Source organism: Somniosus microcephalus, chromosome 7, assembly GCF_052327205.1.
Source record: "Somniosus microcephalus isolate GS21.2 chromosome 7, FLI_Smic_1.0, whole genome shotgun sequence".
Taxonomy (NCBI): Eukaryota; Metazoa; Chordata; class Chondrichthyes; order Squaliformes; family Somniosidae; genus Somniosus; species Somniosus microcephalus.
In genome coordinates this window covers 90,102,938-90,126,181 of record NC_140993.1, presented here as the reverse complement: position 1 = coordinate 90,126,181, position 23,244 = coordinate 90,102,938, and the positions used below count along the sequence as shown (strand labels likewise).

The window sequence follows — 23,244 nt, the reverse complement described above, 5'->3', positions numbered from 1 at the left end:
TACATAAAGAGTAAGAGGATAACAAAAGAAAGAGTAGGGCCTATTAGAGACCAAAAAGGAAGCTTGTGTGCAGAAGCGAAGATGTGGGTATGGTTCTTAATGAATACTTTCCAATCCTCTCTGGCTACAGGTGTGGTGCTGGAGGACTGCTAACGGTGAACTGTGAAGGAATGAGCCATATAATCTATTCAGAAAAATACACCATCTTATGAAAGAATTCTGGCCTTATTAAAACATGACAAACTGGGTTTGGAAATTTAGAAACCGAACGATGAAATAGCTGTGAAAGCATTCTGGCTATTGAGATAAGATAGTTGTTGACCCTGAATAAATAACCTTATTGAAACAGAAGGTGAAGGGCTCCGACAAGCTGAACTTTTGGGAAAGAAACAACGGTTCACCCTGGATAAGGTGTTCTAATTTACACTTCGTAAAGAAGCACATAAGATAAGGAACATCTGCCCTCATAAAGATGACAAAGTAAGGAACACCTGCCGTCATACCGTTTTTAAATGGTAAACTTAGAACACCTCGAGATGAGACATGAGTCTGGCTGAGGTGGCAGTAAGAGTTGTGGCAGTAAGAGTTGCAGAGGTCGGCAGAAAATTGACTAGAGATAATTAGCTTGCATCAAATCTTAAAGAAAATACCACTGGAAAAAGGTATAAATATTGAACTCTCAAATGGGATAACAGACTCGCTTTAATCAGGCAAAGTGATTCTCGGCTTCAGAGGTGGCTCTGTAGTCTCCAGCTCTTTGTACCTCGGGGATCAAAGGTATTTGATATTGGTGGATATCCTGCCTGTATAAGAACTTTAAGAACTGTAATACTGTAGTGAAGTTAAGATTTAAAAGTAAGATTCTCTGATAATAAGATCGTAAGTTTTCTCTTTTTGAAATTGTTAATGTTGCAATTGACTCACCAACTGTAAATTGCATGTCGGTTCTTTAATAAATCTATATATTTTTAGAATTGTCTCACATAAGACTTCTGTATCAAAAACTCGTGAACTCAATCTCTGTACACTCTTTGGTGGAGAGTTACAGAATTTTGGGGGAGTTTTCCGGACCCTCATAATATCCGGAATGTTACAGTCTAGCTAAACTTATTAATAGTGCTATCTGGAGGACGGTAACATTCTCGGGTTGTTCCTTTCCTTTAGGGAGAGATAGTCCGGACCTTTACACCCAATTAAGCATCTTTAGGATTCGGCTACCTCAAACTTTAGTTGAAAGTGAATGTCTTGAGAAATACGCCTGATCCGGGGTAGCCCTAAAGGGGCTAGGATCAGTAAAAATCCCTTCAGAACCGTTGTTTAAAAAGGTAGAAAGGGATAGACCGAGTAATTACAGGCCAGTCAGTCTTGGTGGTGGGCAAATCTGTCTTCACAAAGGAGAGGGGTGATACAGACATTGTAGTTAAGGAGGAGGAGTGTGAAATATTAGCTTAGGTTCAGTACTAGGTCCCTTGCTTTTTTTGGTACATATCAATGATTTAGACTTCAATGTAGGAGGCATGATTAAGAAGTTTGCAGATGATACAAAAATTGGCCGTATGGTTGAGAGTGAGGAAGAAAGTTGTAGACTGCAGAAAGATATCAATGGACTGGTTAGGCAGGGCAGAAAAGTGGCAAATGGAATTCAATCCAGAGAAGTGCGAGGTAATGCATTTGGGGAGGGCTAACAAGGCAAGAGAATACACTATAAATGGTAGGACACTGAGAAGTGTAGAGGAACAAAGGGACCTTGGACTGCAGGTCCATAGATCCCTGAAGGTAGCAGGACATGTAGATAAGGTGGTTAAGAAGGCATACGGGATACTTTCCTTTATTAGCCAAGGCATAGAATACAAGAGCAGGAAGGTTATGCTTGAACTGTATAAAACACTAGTTAGGCCACAGCTAGAGTACTGTGTACAGTTCTGGTCACCATATTACAGGAAAGATGTGATTGCACTAGAGAGGGTATAGAGGAGATTTACGAGGATGTTTCCAGGGCTGGAAAATTTTAGCTATGGAAAAAGATTGGATAGGCTGAGGTTGTTTTCTTTGGAATAGAGGAGGCTGAGGGGTGACTTGATTGAAGTGTATAAAATGAAGAGGGGCCTAGATAGGAAGGACCTATTTCCCCTCGCAGAGAGGTGCAAAGAGGTCCAAAGATGTGCGAGTTAGGTTGATTGGCTATGATAAATTGACCCTTAGTGTTAGGGGGATTAAATACGTGGGGTTACGGGGATAGGGTGGGATATGTGTTGGTGTAGGGGTTACGGGGATCGGGTGGGATATGTGTCGGTGCAGGCTCGATGAGCCGAAATGGCCTCTATCTGCACTGTGGGGTTTCTGTGAATTCTGAATAACCAGGAAGCATAGATTTAAAGTAATTGGTAGAAGGATTAGAAGGGAGTTGAGGAGAACTTTTTTCACCCAGAGGTGGTGGGGTCTGGAACTCACTGTCTGAAAGTGTGGTAGAGGCAGAAACCCTAGTCACATTTAAAAAGTACTTGGATATGCACTTGAAGTGCTGTAACGTACAAGGCTACAGACCAAGAGCTGGAAAGTGGGATTAGGTTGGATAGCTCTTTTTCGGCTGGCACAGACACGATGGGCTGAATGGCCTTTTTCTGTGCCATAAATTTCTATGATACTATGATAAACATTAGTTGAGCAACTCCATACTCATCGAAGTAATACATATGCTATGCTGAAGAAAAATAGTTTCCTTTGTCTGATAACTTTATTTTAAAAAAATCCTGCGTAAAGAGTGTTGGGACCAAGCCACACACCATCCTGACTTATATTGCCGTTCCTTCATCATCGCTGGGTCAAAATCCTGGAACTCCCTCCCTAATAGCACTGTGGAATATCTTCACGACAAGGACTGCAGCGGTTCAAGAAGGCGTTTCACCACCACCTTCTCAAGGGCAATTAGGGATGGGCAATAAATGCTGGCCTTGCCAGTGATGCTCACATCCCAAAATTGAATTTAAAAAAATATCAGAGTGGCAGTAGAAGCCATTAATGACTAATCATCTATGTTTAAGTTGGATCAATGAATTCTTATCCCTCCAAAGATAGATTAACAAACATCAGCAAAAATAAGTGAAAAGCTTGACTTTTGCTTGTTAAGGCCTTGTTAAGGTCATTGATGATGAACTCATGCAGTGTACCACAGCAGCACAGTCAAACTGAAAAGGTCACACCTGAAGTTAATGAACTGAATGACTAGGTAAATTTTGAAGTATCACCACAGTAGTAATCAGTGATCACAGGAGGTTCTGCTGAGGGAATTTGAGGAGCTAGGATCCAAATTATAAAGCAGAACCACAAAGGTAATAACCTCTGGATTACTACCTGAGCCACGAGCAAATTGGCATTGGGTCAATAAGATCAGAAAGTTGAATGCGTGGCTCAAAGATTGGTGTGGGAGAAATGAGTTTCGATTCATGGGGCACTGGCTCCAATACTGGCGAAAGAGAGAGCTGTTCTGTTGGGACGGGCTTCACTTGAACCATGCTGTGTCCTGGCAAATCGAATTACTAGGGCTGTAGATAGGGCTTTAAACTAAATAGTGGGGGGGTTCAGGTGAGGGGAAATTTAAAAAGTCAAAGAGAAAGGAGAAGGCAACAGTGCAGGGTAGCAATAGGGGTAATGATAACTAGAGTGTGACAGAAAGAGACAGAGCGTAGAAACATAACAGTACACCAGCAAATAGAGTCAGAGTAGGGAAAAATTGTAAAAAGACAAAATTAAAGGCTTTTTATCTGAATGCATGCAACATTCATAACAAGATAGATGAGTTGACGGCATAAACAGAAATAAATGGGTATGATGTGATAGCCATTGCAGAGACGTGGTTGCAAGGTGACCAAGGCTGGGAACTGAATGTTAAGGGGTATTTGCCATTTTGGAAAGATAGGCAGAAAGGAAAAGGCAGTGGTGTAGCTCTGTTAATAAGGGATGAGATCAGTGCAGTGGTGAGAAATGATATTGGCTCAGAAGATCAAGATATAGAATCAGTTTGGGTGGAGATAAGAAATAGTAAGGGAAAGAGGTCACTGGTGGGAGCAGTCTATAGGCCCCCAAACAGTAGCTACAGTGTAGGACAGAGTATAAATCAAGAAATATTGGGGGCTTGTAAGAAAGGTACTGCAATACTCATGGGTGATTTTAATCTTCACATAGATTGGACAAATCAAATTGGCAAGGGTAGCCTTGAAGACAAGTTCATAGAATGTATTCGGGATGGTTTGTTAGAACAATACATTGTGGAACCAACCAAGGAGCAGGCTATTTTAGATCTGGGAATGTGTAATGAGACAGGATTCATTAATGATCTCATAGTAAAGGATCCTCTAAGGAAGAGTGATCATAGCATGATAGAATTTAAAATTCAGTTTGAGGGTGAGAAACTGGGGTCTGAAACTAATGTCCTAAACTTAAATAAAAGCAATTACAAAGGTATGAAGATGGAGTTGGCTAAAGTGGACTGGGAAAATAGATTAAAGGGTAAGACGGTAGATAAGCAGTGGCAGACATTTAAGGAGATATTTCATAACTCTCAGCTAGGGCCTCAACTATTTACAATCTATATTAATGACTTGGATGAAGGGACCGAGTATACTGTAGCCAAATTTGCTGTTGATACAAAGATAGGTGGGAAAGCAAGTTGTGAAGAGGACACAAAGGGGGTGATTTTGCCAATGGGGAGCTTGTGGAGGCGGGACTCCCACTTGTCGGGCTTCAGTCCCGCCTCCATTAACTTCTGGCCAATCCACGCTATTTTCCCTTGATTGACCTTGTTATGCCTGCCCAGCGGGTTTAGCAGGCCAATTAAGGGAAATCCGATTGCAGGGAACGTCAACGTATGACGTTTCATCTGTCAAAAATTCTTGACAGATGAATTGTCATTGTTTGACAGCTCTGTGAAACTGTCAAAGAGTGACATTCTCTGTAGTTTGATGAGGTCTTGAATTCAAGACCTCATCAAGCCTCTTTCTTTTACAGAAATGAGATGGTTATTGCATTGGAGAATGCAACGGCCATCTGTCATCTCTACTGCAGAGGTGCGAGACTCTCTGCATACAAACCGACTGAAGCCTGCAGGAAGAAACAAAGGTAAGTGCACTTTTACTAACATTTTTCACTTACCTCAGATACTCACCTCTCCACACTTGCACCCATCACTTACCTCCACAGCACAATTTTGCACCCCTCCAACCCCCGCAGACCCACTACTTGCCTCGGTGACCCTGGTGGGGTTCGGAACCTTCGGGAAGGCCACACTTGTGTGGGCAAAATGGTGATAAGCCTAGTTTCTGCCTGTTAACTACCTGTTAACAGGCAGTTAAGTGGCTGTAATCCCTTCCCGCCTCCAAGGAGACGGGAACCGGCATGGGACGGCTACCCGCCTCCTGGGAAGATGGCACCCGCCCCCAAATTCTGCCATTTTCCCAGCAGTCCTGCCTCCATACACCCCCTCCCCAGGGCTGGCAAGATGGCATCCCAGGAGTCTGCAAAGGGATATAGATAGGTTAAGTGAGTGGGCAAAAATTTGGCAGATGGAGTATAATGTGGGAAAATATGAAGTTATCCACTTTGGTAGGAAGAATAAAAAAGCAAATTATTATTTAAATGGAGACTACAAAATGCTGCGGTACAGAGGGATCTGGAGGTCCTCGTACATGGAACACAAAAAATTAACATGCAGGTACAGCAAGTAATTAGGAAGGCAAATGGAATGTTGGCCCTTATTATAAGGGGGATGGAGTATAAAAGTAGGGAAGTCTTGCTACAACTGTACAGGGCACTGGTGAGACCACATCTGGAGTACTGCGTGCAGTTCTGGTCTCCTTATTTAAGGAGGGATATACTTGCATTGGAGGCAGTTCAGAGAAGGCTCACTAGGTTGATTCCTGAGATGAAGGGGTTGTCTTATGAAGAAAGGTTGTGCAGGATGGGCCTATACTCGTTGGAGTTTAGAAGAATAGAGGTGATCTTATTTAATATAAGATTCTGAGGGGGCTTGACAGGGTAGATGCAGGGAGGATGTTTCCCCTCGTGGGGGAATCTAGAACTAGGGGGCATATTTCAGAATAGGGGGTCGCCCATTTAAAATGGAGATGAGGAGGAATTTCTTCTCTGAGGGTTGTGAATCTTTGGAATTCTCTACCCCAGAGAGCTGTGGAGGCTGGGTCATTGAATATATTCAAGGTGGCGGTAGACAGACATTTGAGCTACAGGGGAGTCAAGGGTTATGGGGATCGGGCAGGAAAGTGCAGTTGAGGCCAAGGTCAGGTCAGCCATGATCTTATTGAATGGCGGAGCAGGCTCGAGGGGCCAAATGGCCTACTCCTGCTCCTATTTCTTATGTTCTTATGTAGGAGATTTTTTGTCAGAAAGTAGAGGCCATTGGAGATGGGGCAGCAGGAGGGTCACCTAGAAGTTCAGAAGGTATAGGAAGCTCAATACTCACAGCGAATAATATCCTAGGTAGCAGGTCTACCAAAAAAGAGGTTCAGCTCAGTAGGGAAGCTCTGGCTGAGATATGCCAACTGGTCCAATTTTAATGCCATGGGAACTCCCAGCCATCCACAGGGGTCATGTCAGGAGTTTTGATATATGACATTTTCTTTTCTGCACAATAAAAGAATCATATACTGCAAGACATGGTAAAAAATAATAAATTTTGGTTAATTATGCAGTGGTAATACTATACACGTTTGTTTGTGCATTTGGCTTTTGTATGCTGTGAACTTCCCGGTGTTGATTATACATGAGACATGTATAAAGAGAAAGAAAAATCATGAACGGGGAGGATTTTAACTCTACCCACCTGGCAGACCAAGGGACACAGAAGTTCTGCTATCTATATAGCACCTTTTATGTCCTCAAAATGTTCCAAAGCACTTCACAGCCAATGAAGTACTTTAAGAGTCTGTTGAGGTTACTGATTAGTGATCAGTAGCAGGAATCCTAGCCAATCTTTGCTCTCTGTAACCAGGTGACACCCCTAACTATCACCCTGGCTGAGATCAACTGAATCAACACAGACCATAGATTGAAACTTTGACCTTTCTGGGCTGTATGGTTTAGTAACACAGAACATAGGGCATTTACCCAATGCAATCATGTTATATCTCCCTGTACTACACATCAATCTCCATCCAAATATTTCTGAAGCCAAAGTGATCAGGCTGCTACCAATACTGTTATTTACCTGATGCTGGCATGTTCAAAAGTGTAGCTCTAGGTGACCCACCTTCATCCTTTGACAAAACTGTATTGCTAAGTGGAATTAAATAGCAGCCCAGGGCAAAGCTCTCTATGGGCAGGTCAAGAACTGAAAAGATAATGCTAGTAAAAGCAAGATTTTCAGCTGAATAAGTTAAGTTGCCTGTTAAGTTGCATTCTGATTTGTGAAAGTATTAGTATTCATGTGTTAAAGCAGAATGGTTTTACCTCTAGATTTCATCATCGGCATCAGTAATCTGCCTAAGGCAGACTCTGGCTCAATTCTGCCATCTCCAAACCACTCTGTCTGTGCTTTTCTCTTCATTCTCCCTAAGATCTTCCATTATTCAGGTGACTGGAAGCATCCTTCTTTTCCTCCCTCTTGGTCTTTTTCCTTTCATCCACCCTTCTAACACCTCTCTCAACATACCATTCCCCTCTCAACACATGCCCAATCCAATTAATTTATCTTTTGTCAGATAACACTAATCAATCTATATTCTTCTTGTATCATTTCCAGTACTTTCTCATTACTTTCTCCATGTGTCTCCAAATCCACATCTCAAAGCTCTCGTGAAGCTTGACCTCCTTTTTCCTTAGTGTCTATGTTTCAGCACCATACAGCAACACACCCCATATTAAACTCTTCACTAAGCTTTCCTTCACTTCTCTATTCAGTTGTCCAGTGAATATCCTCTTCCTTCTGTTAAATGAAACTATTCCCATTGTAATCCTAACTCTCGCCTCCTTGACACATCTGCCATCTTTGGTCGTTTTACTTTTACTTTGGTCGTTTAACCCTAAGCCAACTGTTCCTCATTTGTTAAAATGGTCACTCACCCCCAAAAGAAGAATCAACAATACCACCATTCATACAAATATAGCAAAAGCTATTATTGACAATGAATGTCATTGCAATGTACTATTCATTATATCTGCCTGATTCTCTAGTTCTTGAACATCCTGAGTAACAACCACATCCATAAATTAATGCATTGACTTAAGTGTTTGAAAATGTTTCATAACTAGGACAACTAATATCTGGGTAATAATGAATAAGCTTTGTAAATGATTCAATTATACAGCATTAATACTTCATTATATTGTAGTACATATCATAAAACCATTTTTTGGATTACAAACTAAAAGTACAATCACCCATATTTTGTCTAAACTAGGAATGCCCAAGCTTTTTGTCCTTGTTGTCTGTTAGGTGCATTTACAAAACATACGAAAAATGACAGACTGGCTCATCCAGCCTGTCCCATACAGCTGTGATGTCTAATGCATCTCAATACATACACTCCACACAGCACCCTGTAATCTTCAAACTACCAAAAAAGATATATAAGTGCAAATACAAGAGTTCCCTGGGCTTTGTGAGCCAGATTGTCAGTGCTTCAGGGTCACATGTGGTCCACAGGACATTATTTGGACATTTCTGGCCTGAACAGTTTTACAATCTGATCTACATAACAGGAAAATGATGTTTTTTGGAGTCAGGAAGCTTCATTTTCAGTTTAGAATTCTGTAAATTTGGTTATTCCTAAAACTAATGATGCAGTCCTAATCCCATTTCCAAGGGTGAGTCTTTCATAGATTGCCAGAAAATCTTGATTTATTCCTCAACTATACTATAAGAAAACCGAGCAAAAATCACAAATATTGCTAAAGAGTAGAGGTAGGCACTCCACTATTGAGACTGATGTGTCCACCAATTCAACCAGGCAAAACAAATATATGCTGCACTATTAGACCACCTGGGATATGATTTTCCCTGTTCCTACAACAAACTATAGGCAAAAGAGAGCCATGCCCTTCACTAGATTACCAGTGATCAATGCCCCCTCCAGACTGCAGCAATCAAATGCCTCCCACTAGGCGGAAATGTAAATTTTGGTAATATCACTTCTTCATGAATCAAACAAAATGGCGCACCTAATTCTAAATTTGGTTCATTGTTGAATCTACAATGACAATGTCTTGGTTTAACAACAAATTACCTGTGAACATATCAATGCTTTCATGGAGTCTTAACTTCTGTATGAACTTTTTGATTGGAGGCCTCTTGAATTTACAACAAATCATGTCACGGCAATGTTCCTCTTCAGGTTTGGTCTCATCTTTTTTCTCCTCTTGTTTCATTTCTTCCTTTTTGTCTTCCTTTGGCGGAGGAGGCTTTTTGACTGGAGCTAAGCAAAAAATGGAAATATATATCAATATTAAAGAGTATTTCCTTTGTCTTGCCAAACTACAGAGATGTTTTGGGCTCCAAGCTAACTTCAAAATGATGAATTCACTGATTGATCTCCAACTAATAGACAAAAATGTGAAATATAATATTACAATATTAATCAGAATAATTAGAAATAATCAGCTACTAGTGGATCTCCAGTAGATCACAGATAACATTTTAAAGACATTCAATTAATAAATTAATCATGGGGCTGCTCCCTGATGACCTTGTACAAGAAAAGAGCTAATTATAAATAAACATTCAGCACTCTGAGGCCGCGATTTCCCCTACCTCAGCGGGTCCATGGCGGGCGATGTCGGTGGTGTGTCCCGGCCCCGCTGCTGGCTCCATCCCGCTGTGTAAAATGATTTTCCATTGATTGGTCTTGTTATGCTTGGCCAGCGCGTTACGCGGCCCAATTAATAGGAAGCGGGTCAGGTGATGTCATTTCATGATGCGCCATCAGCTGGTTTCCTTAAAAGGGACCATGGCCACATTTGTCTTGATATTTGTGCACAGGGCTGCACCCAGGCTCTCCCATGACTCCCTCCATATGCTTATGGAGGGAGTCACAGCACGCAGGGCAGTCCTCTTCCCTTCCCATGGGCGGAAAAGACCTCACTAAGAGATCAACACAGCCTGGTTGCACATTGCAGAGGAGGACACAAGCAGGGATGTCGTCAGGAGGACCTGGGTGCAGTGCCGCAAACATTTTGATGATCTCAGTAGATCATGAAACATTGGTACAAAGCCACACTCAACCTCATCCTGCTGTGCCACTCATCACATCCCCATCACGCTGCCTTCCCTACACTACTCCTGCACATCCTTACTCATGCCAACTTACCTTGGACTTCCATCCATCCCTCTCAATCTATATTATCACATCCCCATCTCAATAGCCACCCCTCACATTCACCCTTATCCTAGTGCAATCATACCAACTAACAACACACAAGGGTAGGCACTTGGGTGTTTTATGCAGTGTTCATGTAAAGTTTCTATTAATGTGGTGTCAAACATTGAAATCTTTATTTTCAACACTTTGTGTTCTTGGACAGATTTGTGTGCACCTTTGGAAGTGGTTTAATGAGTTGCAGTGAATGGTGAGACATAACGGTAACCCCCACAATGGTCATGAGTGTGAAAGTAATGGTTTGGGCATTGTAGGGACGCTTGATGGTGTTGATGTGGGGTAGTGCCAACCTGGTGCATCATGTGGCAGCCAGGGTGTACAGCATCAAGTGAAGTAAATCTGGTTATGGTGAGGCCATTCCTGGTCTCCTGGGCAGCAATGTGGTCAGGTGCTGATGCCCTTTGTCCTGTGCAGCATCAGTTGATTGCAGAGAAGGGTGGTGTTGTGTCTGCTGGTCTTGGGGCTGATCATGGTCGGATTCTGAGGACCAAGGTGAGACAGTATAAAGGGCACCCGTGCTGATGGAATAGATGACAGGTGAAGTAGAGATGACAGAAGCATTCTGTCAATGGTGAGAGTGGTTGGAGAGTGGAAAGTGGAAAGCCTGCAGAATGTGTGCTGGAAATGGAGTGAGAAAAAGCTTCTGTCTGAGGAAAGTGAATATCAGTCAGGTGGGAGCTTTTACTGTACATTTGAAGCTGTCAAATAATCAGCTGGAGCAATGGCAATTGAACTCACGCCTCAGCTTAACAGCCGTGATCTGTGCAGAGCGGGGATCCCATGATCAAGAAGTTAAAGACAAAAGGTAAGTGCAAAAAGGCTGTTAAGCATCTGGCAACTAGATGCTAATTATTTTAATTATCTCCCCTGCTGCCACCAGTCAGGGTTTGCTCAGCGTTGACAGACCCAATATTGGGAAGGCTCGTGGTGATGGGTTCCTGACCCGCTGTCAAAAAAACCTCACTTTCCCACCCGACCCGCCACCGATCATGCCTGCTGACCGCCCGACAGCCCCCCGCACCCCCCAGAAAATTCCGGCCTTAGTGTACAGTGCATTAAGTGCCAGTAGGGCCAGAGCAGCAAAGGGTGGATTATCTCATGCCAGCTGCTCTTAAAAGGCTGCTGGTTATCCTTAAAACTGTCCTGTAATTGAGGGGGAGAAATGGCTGCTTCAGACAAGAGGGAGAGTTGTCCCTGTTAGCAGAAAAGCAAAATACTGCGGATGCTGGAAATCTGAAATAAAAACAGAAACTGCTGGAAACACTCAGCAGTTCAGGCAGCTTTCATGGAGATAGAAACAGAGTTAATGTTTCAGGTTGATAACCTTTCATCAGAACTAGAAACATTATAGGTTCCATCTACTCCCAAAAAAAGCAGCTTGTATTTATTTTTGTCCCTTTCAGTGATCGAGTTCTAGAAGTCCTGCAGACAAGAGTGTCTCTTTTTGGAGAAGAGGGCCAGCCTTCAATCAAGGCCAGCTCTAGTGCAGCATGGGTCGAAATGACAAGAGTGCATGAATACTGTCTTATTGATAGCCTAAAACTGGGAGCAAGTGCGAGAGACATTTTCTATACTACACAGGATTGCCATGGTAATCTTTTTGATACTTAGCAGTGTAAAGTCCGCGCCTCAATAATACACGGACTTCGGGAGAACAGTTTAACAGGTACTTTACTGAACGGAGGGTAACGTCAGACTGAAATACAGAAGCCTGCTAGGGCCTTTTATACAGGGGTGGTCACTGCCGGTACTGCAGTCTAAAACCAGTTCTTCCCTTAAAGGTACATACACAACAATTCCTCCCCTTTTAGATAAACAGTACATAACATTCATTTAACAACTAAATAATAACTAATTACAATTACAATTTTCTGGGTACTATATACATCAACTGAAATAATCATTTATAAGTTCAGTCTTTGAGGAGGCTTCCTGATCTTGACTGGATAGTGCCTTTCTCGAGTATCCTATTCTTGCGGCGGAGTTGATTCTGGCTCATTGTCATTAGTTGGTTCGTCAGCTTCCAATACCACTGCTTCTGAGGTAGACGCAATCTGTACTTCGGGTTGATTACCAGGTGCGCCTGCTCGTGGTATGGGTTTGGCTTGTTACTGTGACTCTAGAATCTGGTCAGCATAGCGTCTCACGATGCTCTCTCCAACGTCCACTGTGTACATTAGTGGCCCCTGCTGTGTGCATATCGTTCCTGGCTGCCATTTTTCTGTTCGGTAGTCGCGGGCCAAGACTGGTTGCCCTATCTTGAAGCTCCTGGTTGGCTTCTCATTTATGTGCTGGAATTGCTTATCCTCAACATCTCGTCTTATGTTTGGTTTGAGCAAATCCAGGCGACATCTTAGTCTTCGGTTGAAGAACAGTACGGTTGGAGCTTGGTTGGTGACTGCATGTGTCGCATTCCGGTAAGCAAACAAGAAATTATCCACCTTGTGTTGTAGTGGTATGTCGTCATTATACATTGCCTTTATGGCCTTTTTAAAGGTCTGAACAAACCTCTCGGCCAATCCATTTGTGGCTGGATGATATGGGGCAGATGTGTAATGTTTCACCCCATTATTCCTCAGAAACCTCTGGAAATCCTCAGACACAAACTGTGGCCCATTGTCGGAGCAAATCTGTTCTGGCAACCCATTCCTGGCGAAGATGGTCCTTAGGACTGCTATAGTTTTCTCCGTGGTGGTGGAGGACATTTTAATGACCTCTGGCCATTTCGAATGGGCGTCCACAGCGATTAGAAACATTGAGTCCATAAATGGACCAGCGAAATCAATGTGTACCCATTGCCATGGAGATGAGGGCCACTCCCATGGATGTAGCGGGGCCTGCGGTGGAGCGTTTTGGACCTTCTGGCATCCTGTGCATCTCTTGGTCATATCCTCGATTTGTTTATCGATTCCCGGCCACCAGACAAACGCCCTGGCTAGGCTCTTCATTTTTACCCCTCCCAGATGACCCTCATGAAGCTCATTGAGCACTCTATCTCTCAACTTGGGTGGAATTACCACTCGGGATCCACACATCAAGGTCCCCCGGCACACTGACAGCTGTTCTCTCCTTGGCGAGAATGCTGGCAACAGTGAGTCGCCATATGCTGGCCATCCCTTCACCGTCAAATCATAGACCCGAGAGAGTGTCGGGTCATTTCGGGTTTCCTTCTCCACACTTGAGTTTGTAACAGGCAAACATTCGACTATGGTCGCATGGAATATCTCAACAGGGTCCACTGCAGGTGCTTCTTCTACCATAGGCAACGGTAGGCACGACAGCCCATCAGCGCTTCCATGCTGTTTCGTACCCTTGTACTCTATGTCGTACAGATGTGCCCCTAGAAAAAGGGACCATCTTTGCAGCCGTTGCACCGTCATCACCGGAACGCCCTTCTTTGGGTTAAAAATGGAGACCAGGGGCTGATGATCAGTCAGTAGGGTGAATTTCTGCCCGTGCAGATAGTGATTGAACTTCTTCACCCCCCCACACCAGGCTGAGGGCCTCCCTGTCAATCTGGGCATAGTTACGCTCGGCTGAGGTTAGCGAGCGTGACGCAAAGGCTATTGGCCTCTCTGAACCGTCAAGGAATTTGTGTGGCAGCACCGCTCCAATGCCGTAGGGTGACGCATCACATGCCAACCAAATCGGTAGTGTTGGGTTGTAGTGGGCCAATACTTCTTTTGAAGTGATTAGGCATTTACATTCCTGAAAGGCACGCTTACACTCATCACTCCATTTCCATGTTACTCCAGTTTGCAGCAGGGCGTTCAGTGGGTGCAGAACTGTAGATAAATTTGGCAAGAACTTATGGTAGTAGTTCACCAACCTGAGGAACGACCTCAGTTGCGACACATTTTCCGGTGCTGGAGCCTTGACTACAGCCTCAATCTTGTCCGGCGACTTATGCAACCCTTCCTCATCAATCATGTGGCCACAATACGAGATTTGTCTCCTGAAGAACTCGCATTTGGGGCAGTTGGCTCGTAGCCCATATTCCTGTAATCTCGTGAGCACCTGCTCCAGGATGGCAAGGTGTTCACTGTCATTTTCGCCCGTAACCAGGATGTCGTCCAAATAACACTGGGTCCCCGGGATCCCTTGCAGGACTTGTTCCATCGCCCTCTGCCAAATAGCCGGGGCTGATGCTACCACGAATACCAGTCGATTGTACTGGTAAAGGCCTTTGTGAGTGTTTATCGTGAGGTATTTTCTAGATGCTTCTTCCACCTCCATTTGTAGATACGCTTGGGCCAGATCAATCTTTGTAAAACGTTCCCCTCCAGATAGTGAGGCGAAAAAATCTTCTATCCGTGGAAGTGGATATTGTACTGTGTGCAGGACTGGGTTCACAGTCACCTTGAAGTCCCCACAGATGCGAACCTTCTTTGGCTCCCCAGGCGTGCTGCTCAATGCTTTCTTCATTACAGGAACGATGGGTGTGGCCCACTCGCTCCAGTCTACCTTGGACAGCACACCCGAACGCTCCAGACTCTCCAGTTGAGCTTCAGCGGCTGGGCGGATCGTGTATGGCACCGGTCTGGCCTTAAAATTTTTTGGGTTTGCGTTATCTTCGATCTTTATCGTTGCCTTTACTCCTTTTAGAGTCCCAAGTCCTTGTTGGAACACCTCTTCCGCGTCAGATAGAATTTGTGACAGGCATCCAGGTGCGACGTCATCATCCTTTTTGTCAGTCACAGTTAGCGCCTGAATGGAATGCCAATCCAATTGTATTTTTCGGATCCATTTACGTCCCAATAATGGTGGTCCTCCATCTCGTAGTATATACATATATACTTTCTGTGTTTCCTTGCCGTTATATTTAACTGGTACCCTTATTTTTCCTCTGGGGTAGACCTTTTGCCCCATGTATGTCTTCAATACAATGGATGTGTCCTTCAAGGGTATGTGTGAGGATAGCCGCTCATAGTCTCGTCGATTCATGACAGTTAGGGCTGATCCTGTGTCCAATTCCATCTTTACTGGGGACCCTGCTATCATGAGGGTGACCCAAATGGTTCGGTGATCCTCCTTTGCGATCACGTTGTGTAACTTTAGACAACTTAGTCTCCTGCTCCCGGAGTCCTTATCACTCTCCTGATCTTCCGAACTACTGTCTGTCAATTTCTTTACTTTCTTGTACTGTTCCTTAGTAGTTCTTGTAGTGTTGGTTTTCTTTCCCGACCTGCAGACTCTTGCTATATGTCCCATTTTTCCGCATTGCCTGCATACTTTGTCCCTAAACCAGCAGTCCTTCTGCTCATGGGTTGTTCTGCCGCAGCGATAGCACTTTTCCGCTCCATACGCCATTTCGTTAACCCTGTATTCTTGTGGTTTCTGTTGTATTTCTGCAGCTCCCCGTGCTGCTGCTTCGTAGGATACTGCCACGCTGAAAGCCTGTTCTAGCGTCAGGTCCTTTTTCGAAAGTAGTCGTTTCTGGGTTCCTTCACTCTGGAGCCCGCAGACAAACTTATCCCGTAAGGTGTCTGCCAGTCCTGCTCCGAACTGGCAGTGCTTCGATAACTTGCGTAGTTCCGTAAGATAGTCAGCATTGCTCTCATCTTTGTGCTGGTTTCTTTTATGGAACTTGAATCTTTCTGCTATCAGCAGCGGTGTAGGGTTTAGGTGTTCCTGTGAGATGTTAACAATCTCCTCAAAACTTTTCTCCATTGGTTTAGCTGGGGTAATTAAATTCCGCAATAGGCCGTACGTACTCGCGCCCATCAAATTCAATAATACCGACGCCCTCTTTCCATCGGCCACCTCATTTGCCTTGCAGTACACTTCAATTATTTCCACATACGTGGTCCAGTTTTCTACCTCGTTGTCGAAAGCAGTGATGCTGCCACTTTTCGGCATCTTGGGTGATTTAAAATGGCGCTTCCCGCACTTTTTCTTCTTCCCCAATGGAATAAAATGGCGCCTCCCGCGCTTTTCCTTCTTCCCCAATGGGATAAAATGGCGCCTCCCGCGCTTTTCCTTCTTCCCCTTGCTGCCACGCTGCTCCTAACGTTCTACAGGGTAATGGCGGCGACCCGCGGCTTCGGCGCGTCTCACTTTCCTTCCCCCCCGTTTATTTTCTCTCCGCTGCCCGGTTCTTGCGCACCGACCGCGCCCTGTGCACTCCACCCTCTCTCTTTTTTTATCTTTTCTTTTCCCGGCGACGCTGCGCGGCCCGTTTTGTAGAGCCGCTCAATCGAGCTCGAGCCCGCCGCAGTCCGGAAGGGTCAGCGCACTACCTGCTACCAGCACGATTTGCTGGAACACCTTAACTGGGGAGCCAAGCTCAGCTCTCCACAGCCTCTCCCACAATTCTCCGAACACCGATGAATCCTTTGGGCGGTTGCCCGCGGTCGATGCCCATTGCTCAGACTACGACCTCCAAGAAACCTCCTCTCAGGGTGAGATACCTGTGAGATGATGCAACACTGCAAGTGAGTTCGAACTTACTCGTCGCCACTGTAAAGTCCGCGCCTCAATAATACACGGACTTCGGGAGAACAGTTTAACAGGTACTTTACTGAACGGAGGGTACTCTTTTGTTTGGACCCAAAAAAAACAAAACAAATTGGACTGTATATTAACAAAAGTTCAACTAAAACTTAACAAATCAAATTAAAATTTGGTTTTCCGGGTTGATGATGCACTCCAGTCCCCGTGGCGCCCACCGGTCGCGGAAATACTGAAGTGTGCCGGCGGACACCGTGTGCTCCATCTCCAGGGCCACCCGGGCGCGAACATGGCCGTGGAAGAGAGGCAGGCAATCCGGCCGGACGACCCCCTCGACCGCCCGCTGCCTGGACCAATTGATGGCTCTTTTAGCCAGGCCCAGGAGCAGGCCTACAAGGAGGTCCTCCAACCTGCTCACTCCCCTCCGCACCTGGTGACCATAGATCAAGAGCGTGGGACTGAAGTGCAACCAAAAATCGAGGAGCAGCCCCTTCAAGTAGTGAAAGAGGGGCTGCAACCTCTCACACTCGAAATAAACGTGAAACACGGACTCCTCCAGGCCGCAAAAAATGCAGGCAGCCTGGGAGTCCGTGAACCTACTTAACACCATATTGCACGGGACCGCTCCGTGCAACACCCTCCAGGCCAAGTCCCCAATGGAATAAGGGAGGACTCCCGCGTAGAGAGCCCTCCATTGGGGTCCTCCGCCTCCGCCGGTCGGCAAGACGCCACGCCAAGGCGTGTCCGGACGGCAGACGAAGATGGCAAAGTGGAGAGTGTGCAGGAGCAGCCCGTGCAGGAAACCCCTCCGCGCGGAATGAAAAGGCACGGAGGGTATTTCCTCGAGATGGCTCAAGTTGTGAGGTGTCGGTTCCCGAGGGGAGTTTCGGGGCCGGACGCCGATGAGGAATTCCGTCCGAATGGGGGTAAGCTCGGACGGGATCGCCCCACGTGCTTGAGCCGCCTCGATATACCTAGTGGAGTCGGGGCCCAGTGCCACTTTCACCAACTCGATGGCTTCGACCGCGAGCCGGACGTTAGCCCAGGACAGGCGCCGCGCTAGCTCCTCCGGCGCCATCCTGCCCGCTCCTCCGCCATCGAGCAGGTCCCCGACTCTGGTCACCTTGCCAGGCACAGCCCTGCCCTCCGCCAGCCGCCCGAACCCGCGGTCGTGGAGGTGCGGATTCCTGAGCAGCGGCTCCCGAAGGAGAGCCGCCGCTCCTGACGGGGGAGAGCTCCGCCTGGAAGCGACGTAGTTCCAAACCCATAGCAGTTCCTGGTAGAAGGCAGGCAGCTCCCGCAGGCCGGCACGCCTGCAGCCCACTTTCACAAACAGGAGCTGCGTGTCGTAATTGAGGCCGTGCAGCTGGCGGAAGAAATACGTCGCCAGCGCATACCATCTCGGAGGATTCTCGATGTACAGGTATCTCTGCAGCGTCTGAAGACGGAAAGTCGCAGCCTGGGTGCGAAGGCACACCAGCGCCTGACCGCCCTCCCTAAGCGGGAGACTCAGAACCGCGGCAGAAACCCAGTGCTTCCTTTTGTCCCAGAAGAAGTCGATGAGCTTCTTCTGCATCTTGGCGACAAACGCAGGGGGAGGGATCAAAGTGACCAACCGGTACCACAACATGGCGGCCACCAGCTGGTTTATGACCAGCGCGTGACCCCTGTAGGACAACACTCGGAGCAGTCCTGTCCAGCGTCCTAGGCGAGCGGTGACTTTGGCCTCCAGCTCTTGCCACTTCGCCGGCCAGGTGTCCTCGGCAGGGCTAAGGTAGACTCCCAAATAGAGGAGGTGTGTGGTGCTCCAGGCGAAAGGCCTGAACTCCTCCGGCAGGGAGTCCACCCACCACTGATCCACCAGGAGTCCGGAACATTTCTCCCAGTTGATCTTGGTGGAGGATGCGTCCGAGTAAATCTGCTGGCATTCCCACATCCTCCGCAAGTCAGTGGGATCCGTGACCGTGAGGAGCACGTCATCGGCGTAAGCCGAGAGGACCACCTCCATGCCTGGCCCTTGCAGAGCCAGTCCCGTCAACCTCTTCCGCAAGAGGCGCAGGAAAGGCTCCACGCAAATGGCGTATAACTGACCGGACATGGGGCATCCCTGACGCACCCCCCTCCCGAAGCGAAGGGGTGCCGTCAAGGACCCGTTAACTTTAATCAGACACTCTGCGGCGGCATACAGAAGGTCTCCACGCTGATTCCCTCCGGATCCGAGACCAGTGATCCGTCGTCGGCCAGCAGCCCCAAGAGCTGCTTACGGACGCCCCGTCTTTTTTTCCAGCGAGTAGAAGAAGGGGGAGCCGCAGTCCAGGTCACGCAGGAGCTGGATCCGCGACCTCACGTACGCGCCTCGGGACCCGACGAGCTGCAGGTCCTTCAGCGTGCCCTTCTTCTCTTCGTACACCTTCCGCAGGGCTGGCTCCTCGACGACCTGACCGAGACGGGACTCCAGGTCGAGCACCTCCTTCTCCAACCGCCCGACCCGGGCCTCCCGCCTCTTGGTCGACCCCTTCGCGTACTCCTGACAGAAGAGACGGATGTGAGCCTTGCCCACGTCCCACCATAACCTCAAGAAGGGGAAGCCCCCCCGCTTCCTTCTCCAGTCGGCCCAGAACCGACGAAACGAATCCCGGAACCGCGCGTCCTCCAGCAGCAGGTTGTTAAAATGCCAGTACGCGGACCCCCCCCGCGCGCGCAGTGGAGCGAGCTCCGCCCACACCAGCTGGTGGTCCGTGCACGGCACTGGCCGCGTGGAAGCCGCCGGAACGCAGGAGACGTACGCCCGGGAAATGTAGAGGCGGTCGATTCTGGACCTTCCTCCCCCAGATCTCACGCTAGTGAAGGCGCTGGAGTCGGGGTGGAGATTTCGCCAGACGTCCACCAAGTCGAAGGACCCGACCAGGTCCCTCAACTTCTCCATCGCTGCCGGGCTTCGCGGGGGACCCGAACGGTCCCTCGCCTCGAGGGTGCAGTTAAAATCCCCCCCGAGGATGACGCACTCGCCCGCGTCGACGGAGCCTAAAAGAGCGGACACTTCTTCGAAGAAGCGCACTTGCTGCACACCGGTCTGAGGGGCGTACAAGTTCACTAGATGGAGCGGCACACCCCCCAGGCGAACAGTGACCTGGAGCAAGCGGCCCGGCACATGCTCCTTGACCCCCAAGATCTCCGGCTGAAAATGCGGGGCCAGCAAGATAGCCACCCCACTAGAATTGTTGGAGAGGTGACTCATGCTGACCCCTCTTTGCCACTCCAGGAGCCATGTGGCTTCGTCTCCCGGAACGGTGTGGGTTTCTTGCAGGAAACACACCGCATACTTCCCGTCCCGAAGGACCGAGAAGTTATTGAATCTGCGGCGCGCCTCCCTGCTGCCGTTGATGTTGAGGCTGGCTATGGTTATCTTCATGTCAGAAGCATAGTGCAACCTCTACCTATACCTAACGGGGGGAGGGAGCGCAGCCGCTGGTCAGCCGCCACTTCCTCAGCAGCCCAGCGAGAAACGTTCTGAGCCGACGCAGCTCGAGCGGGTCCACGCCCTCGTCCGCGCCCATGATTTTAATGGCGGCGCGGACGGACACGATGAGCAGCGCCAGCTCCGAGCACCTGTCGAGGGCCAGCCGGATCTTATTTTGCCGACCCTGGCACGTGGCCATAAAGTCCCGGAGTTCCCTTACGGGAATGAGGAGAGACTCGGCGAGGGGCACGAGGTCATCCAGCGCCTCGTTGACAGTGGAGTCCAAATTGTCCTCCGTGCCCATCACCGAGCCCCCATCCTCCTCCAGGGGGTCGTCACCAGCGGCCGACCCGTCCGTCGCGCAGTGCGCAGCGAACGGCTCGGCCGCACCAGCCGGCCCCACCTCCACCTGGATCCCACCCCCAGGATCGGCGGCAGAGGATTCCTCCCTGGGCTCCTCTAGGGGCGCCAAGCCAGAAGACGGCGGCGGTTCGGAGTCCCCCCCCCCCGCCTCAGACGCCAGAACGACCGGAGAAACTGGGGAGAGAACAATTCCCAGCTCCTCCAGTACGTCCGGCACCAGAGACGCAGCCAGGGGGCCATCCTCCTCCCCGCCACCAGCCCCCGACCCAGCGGATGGGGTGTTTTCAATTAAGACCTCCACTGGGACGAGCAGCCCCTGGGAGATGTCCGGGTCGCATTGGGCGAGCTCATTTTCTTCGAGCTCGCCCGACCCAGACCCCAGGCCGCCCGACCCGGCGAGGGGTAATGGCACCGATAAAATGTCAATCACCGCCGCGGGTTGTTCCGCGACCCCCCCCACAGGCAGGGTCTCGTCCCCATCCCCGGGAGGCACGTGCCGGACAGAGCCATCTGCCTCAGCCTCCCGAGGGACAGGCGACCCCTGCCGATCGCCGGTGGTAATGACAGCGGGGGGGGGCGCAGTACCCGCGGCGGGTGACGACTCCCCCTGCTCGGAGGGACCTTCCTCCTCCCGGTCCTCCTCCTCTTCCAGGGGACACCTTTTTAATGCGGAGGGAGTGAGGGAGACCTCCATGTCTGCAGGGGCCTCCTCGTCCACTCCCTCCGGCGGAGCAGGTTTGTCGGGTTCCTCGGGCCCGAGCCCGGCCGCAGGTATTGGCGTTTACCGCTACGGCGGTTGCGGCCACAGGCTCGGGCACGAGGCCCCTCCCACTCACGTCTGCCCCGATTAACTCCGCGAGGAGCACGGGTGTAAGGGGCTCAAGGGGCAAGGGCTGGCCCTCCACGGGGGGACCCGCCCTAAGGTGTTTAGTTTTATTCCGCGCCTTCCTTCTGGCCGGACGCGCTCCCTCGCCCCCCGCCGGAGGCCTTGGTGGCATCGGCCTCCGATGCCGACCGCGCATCAGTGGTTCCCGATGCGCGGGCAGATCCGGGGGGAGAAGCGGCGGTGGCGCCAGCCTCAGCCGCACTAGATGATCCAGCGGCCTTGGAGGCGGGGCAGTTTTTCCGAATGTGCCCCACCTCCTTGCAGGCGTGGCACCGCACACCGTCCGACGTCCAGAAGACGTGATAGGCGGTCCCCTCATGGTGGACGACGAACGCCCCGTCGGTGTCCTCCTCCCGCGCCAGCTGGATAAACAGCTGGCGCCGGAAGGAGAAGACGTGGCGAAGGCTGGCTTCCCGGAAGCCGAGCGGGATGGGCGTGATCCCCGACCTCACCTCCCCAAGTTGGCATAAATGGGGGAGGAGGAGCTCACCAGGAACATAGGGTGGGACATTCGAGATGACGATCCTCTGCGCGGTGGCCTCGAGAGGATCCACCGGCAGGAAGGTCCCGCCCACGGTGAGCCCCTTGGCGACGGCCAGGGACACCGCCCGCTCGGACCCCAGGAAGAACACAGCCTTCCCGTACATTTTTGAGGCCGCGATGATGGCTGAGGGGCCGACAACCCCAGTCATGGCTTTAACGCAGGCCTCAATGGTCATAGTGGGGTGAGTGTAGCTCTTCACCCCAAGCTTTTTTGTCATAATTTTAAAAGGTGACAGGGCAGCGGGAGCAGCTGTGGCTGTGGCTGCCACTCCCGCATAAGTCCTGGCTGGCCCCGCTACCGGCGAAGATACAGTCGCCATTATTGGGTGTTTTTATAAGGGCTACACTCACCCCAAGTCACAGGCCTGAAGGTGTTAATGGCCTCAGGTATTTTTTGGTCCTCTATTAAGCAGAGGGAGCTGTTTAAGATGAAGACACACCTCTCCCCTTATTGATTGAAATTGGGAGAGGGGCCTTCTCCCCTCTGCTCAATAGGCAATTAATAAAAAGAGATGAAATTGAGGTGCCTTAGAGAAACAGGCAGAGAGAGACAAAGAGAGAGAGAGAGGTGGGGGTGGGAAGGAGGGAGGCCGCAAGGGCAGGGTTGCCACTCAGGATGGTGGGTGGGTGGGTGTTGGCAGGGGTGCATTCTCCGATGGGAATTTAAAGTCTTTGATGGTGGTGGTCTTCTGGCAAGGGGAGAAGATGTCTTCACCTGGGAAAGCTGGAGATGCCCCAGGCTCAGTCCCACACCAGGTCTTAACGATGTAATTGGACTTCACCTAGGCAGCTCCAGCTGTCCCAGGTCAGGCAATAGAATGGGTGCTTATTAGTGGTGTGTGTGGCCTAGCTTTTAACAAGAGCCACACACACACACAGATACCCCTTGATGATCTGGCTTTGTTTCTTCTTTTTTCTCCCCACCTAAAATACAAAGTCTTTGGGAGAGTGCACCAAATAACACCCACCTGAAAGATGATGTTGTTCTTCCCTCCTTCCAAACAGTTGGTGGTTGTTGGTTGTTTCTCTCCCCTCTCTCCCTCTCCTGAAGTGGAGGCCAATTTGGGGAGGAAGTAATGGAAAGGCCTCTCCCCTGGTTGGTGTTGTTGCTGGCTTCCTTTCTCCTTCTCCTCCTCTGTCCTCTCTCTCCAGGCACCTCA

At 48.9% G+C, this 23,244-nt stretch overlaps 1 protein-coding gene across 1 annotated transcript in view; it reads right to left on the bottom strand.

Annotated features, from left to right (window-relative positions):
* Window positions 1-23,244, bottom strand: part of LOC147114786 (cyclic nucleotide-gated channel beta-3-like) — a 297,343-nt gene that overhangs the window by 262,416 nt on the left and 11,683 nt on the right. Inside the window, exon 2 of the mRNA XM_085992718.1 lies at window positions 9,234-9,422. Coding sequence (XP_085848844.1) covers window positions 9,234-9,375 — 142 coding nt within the window. The 5' untranslated portion in view covers window positions 9,376-9,422. The remainder of the gene's footprint in view (window positions 1-9,233; window positions 9,423-23,244) is intronic.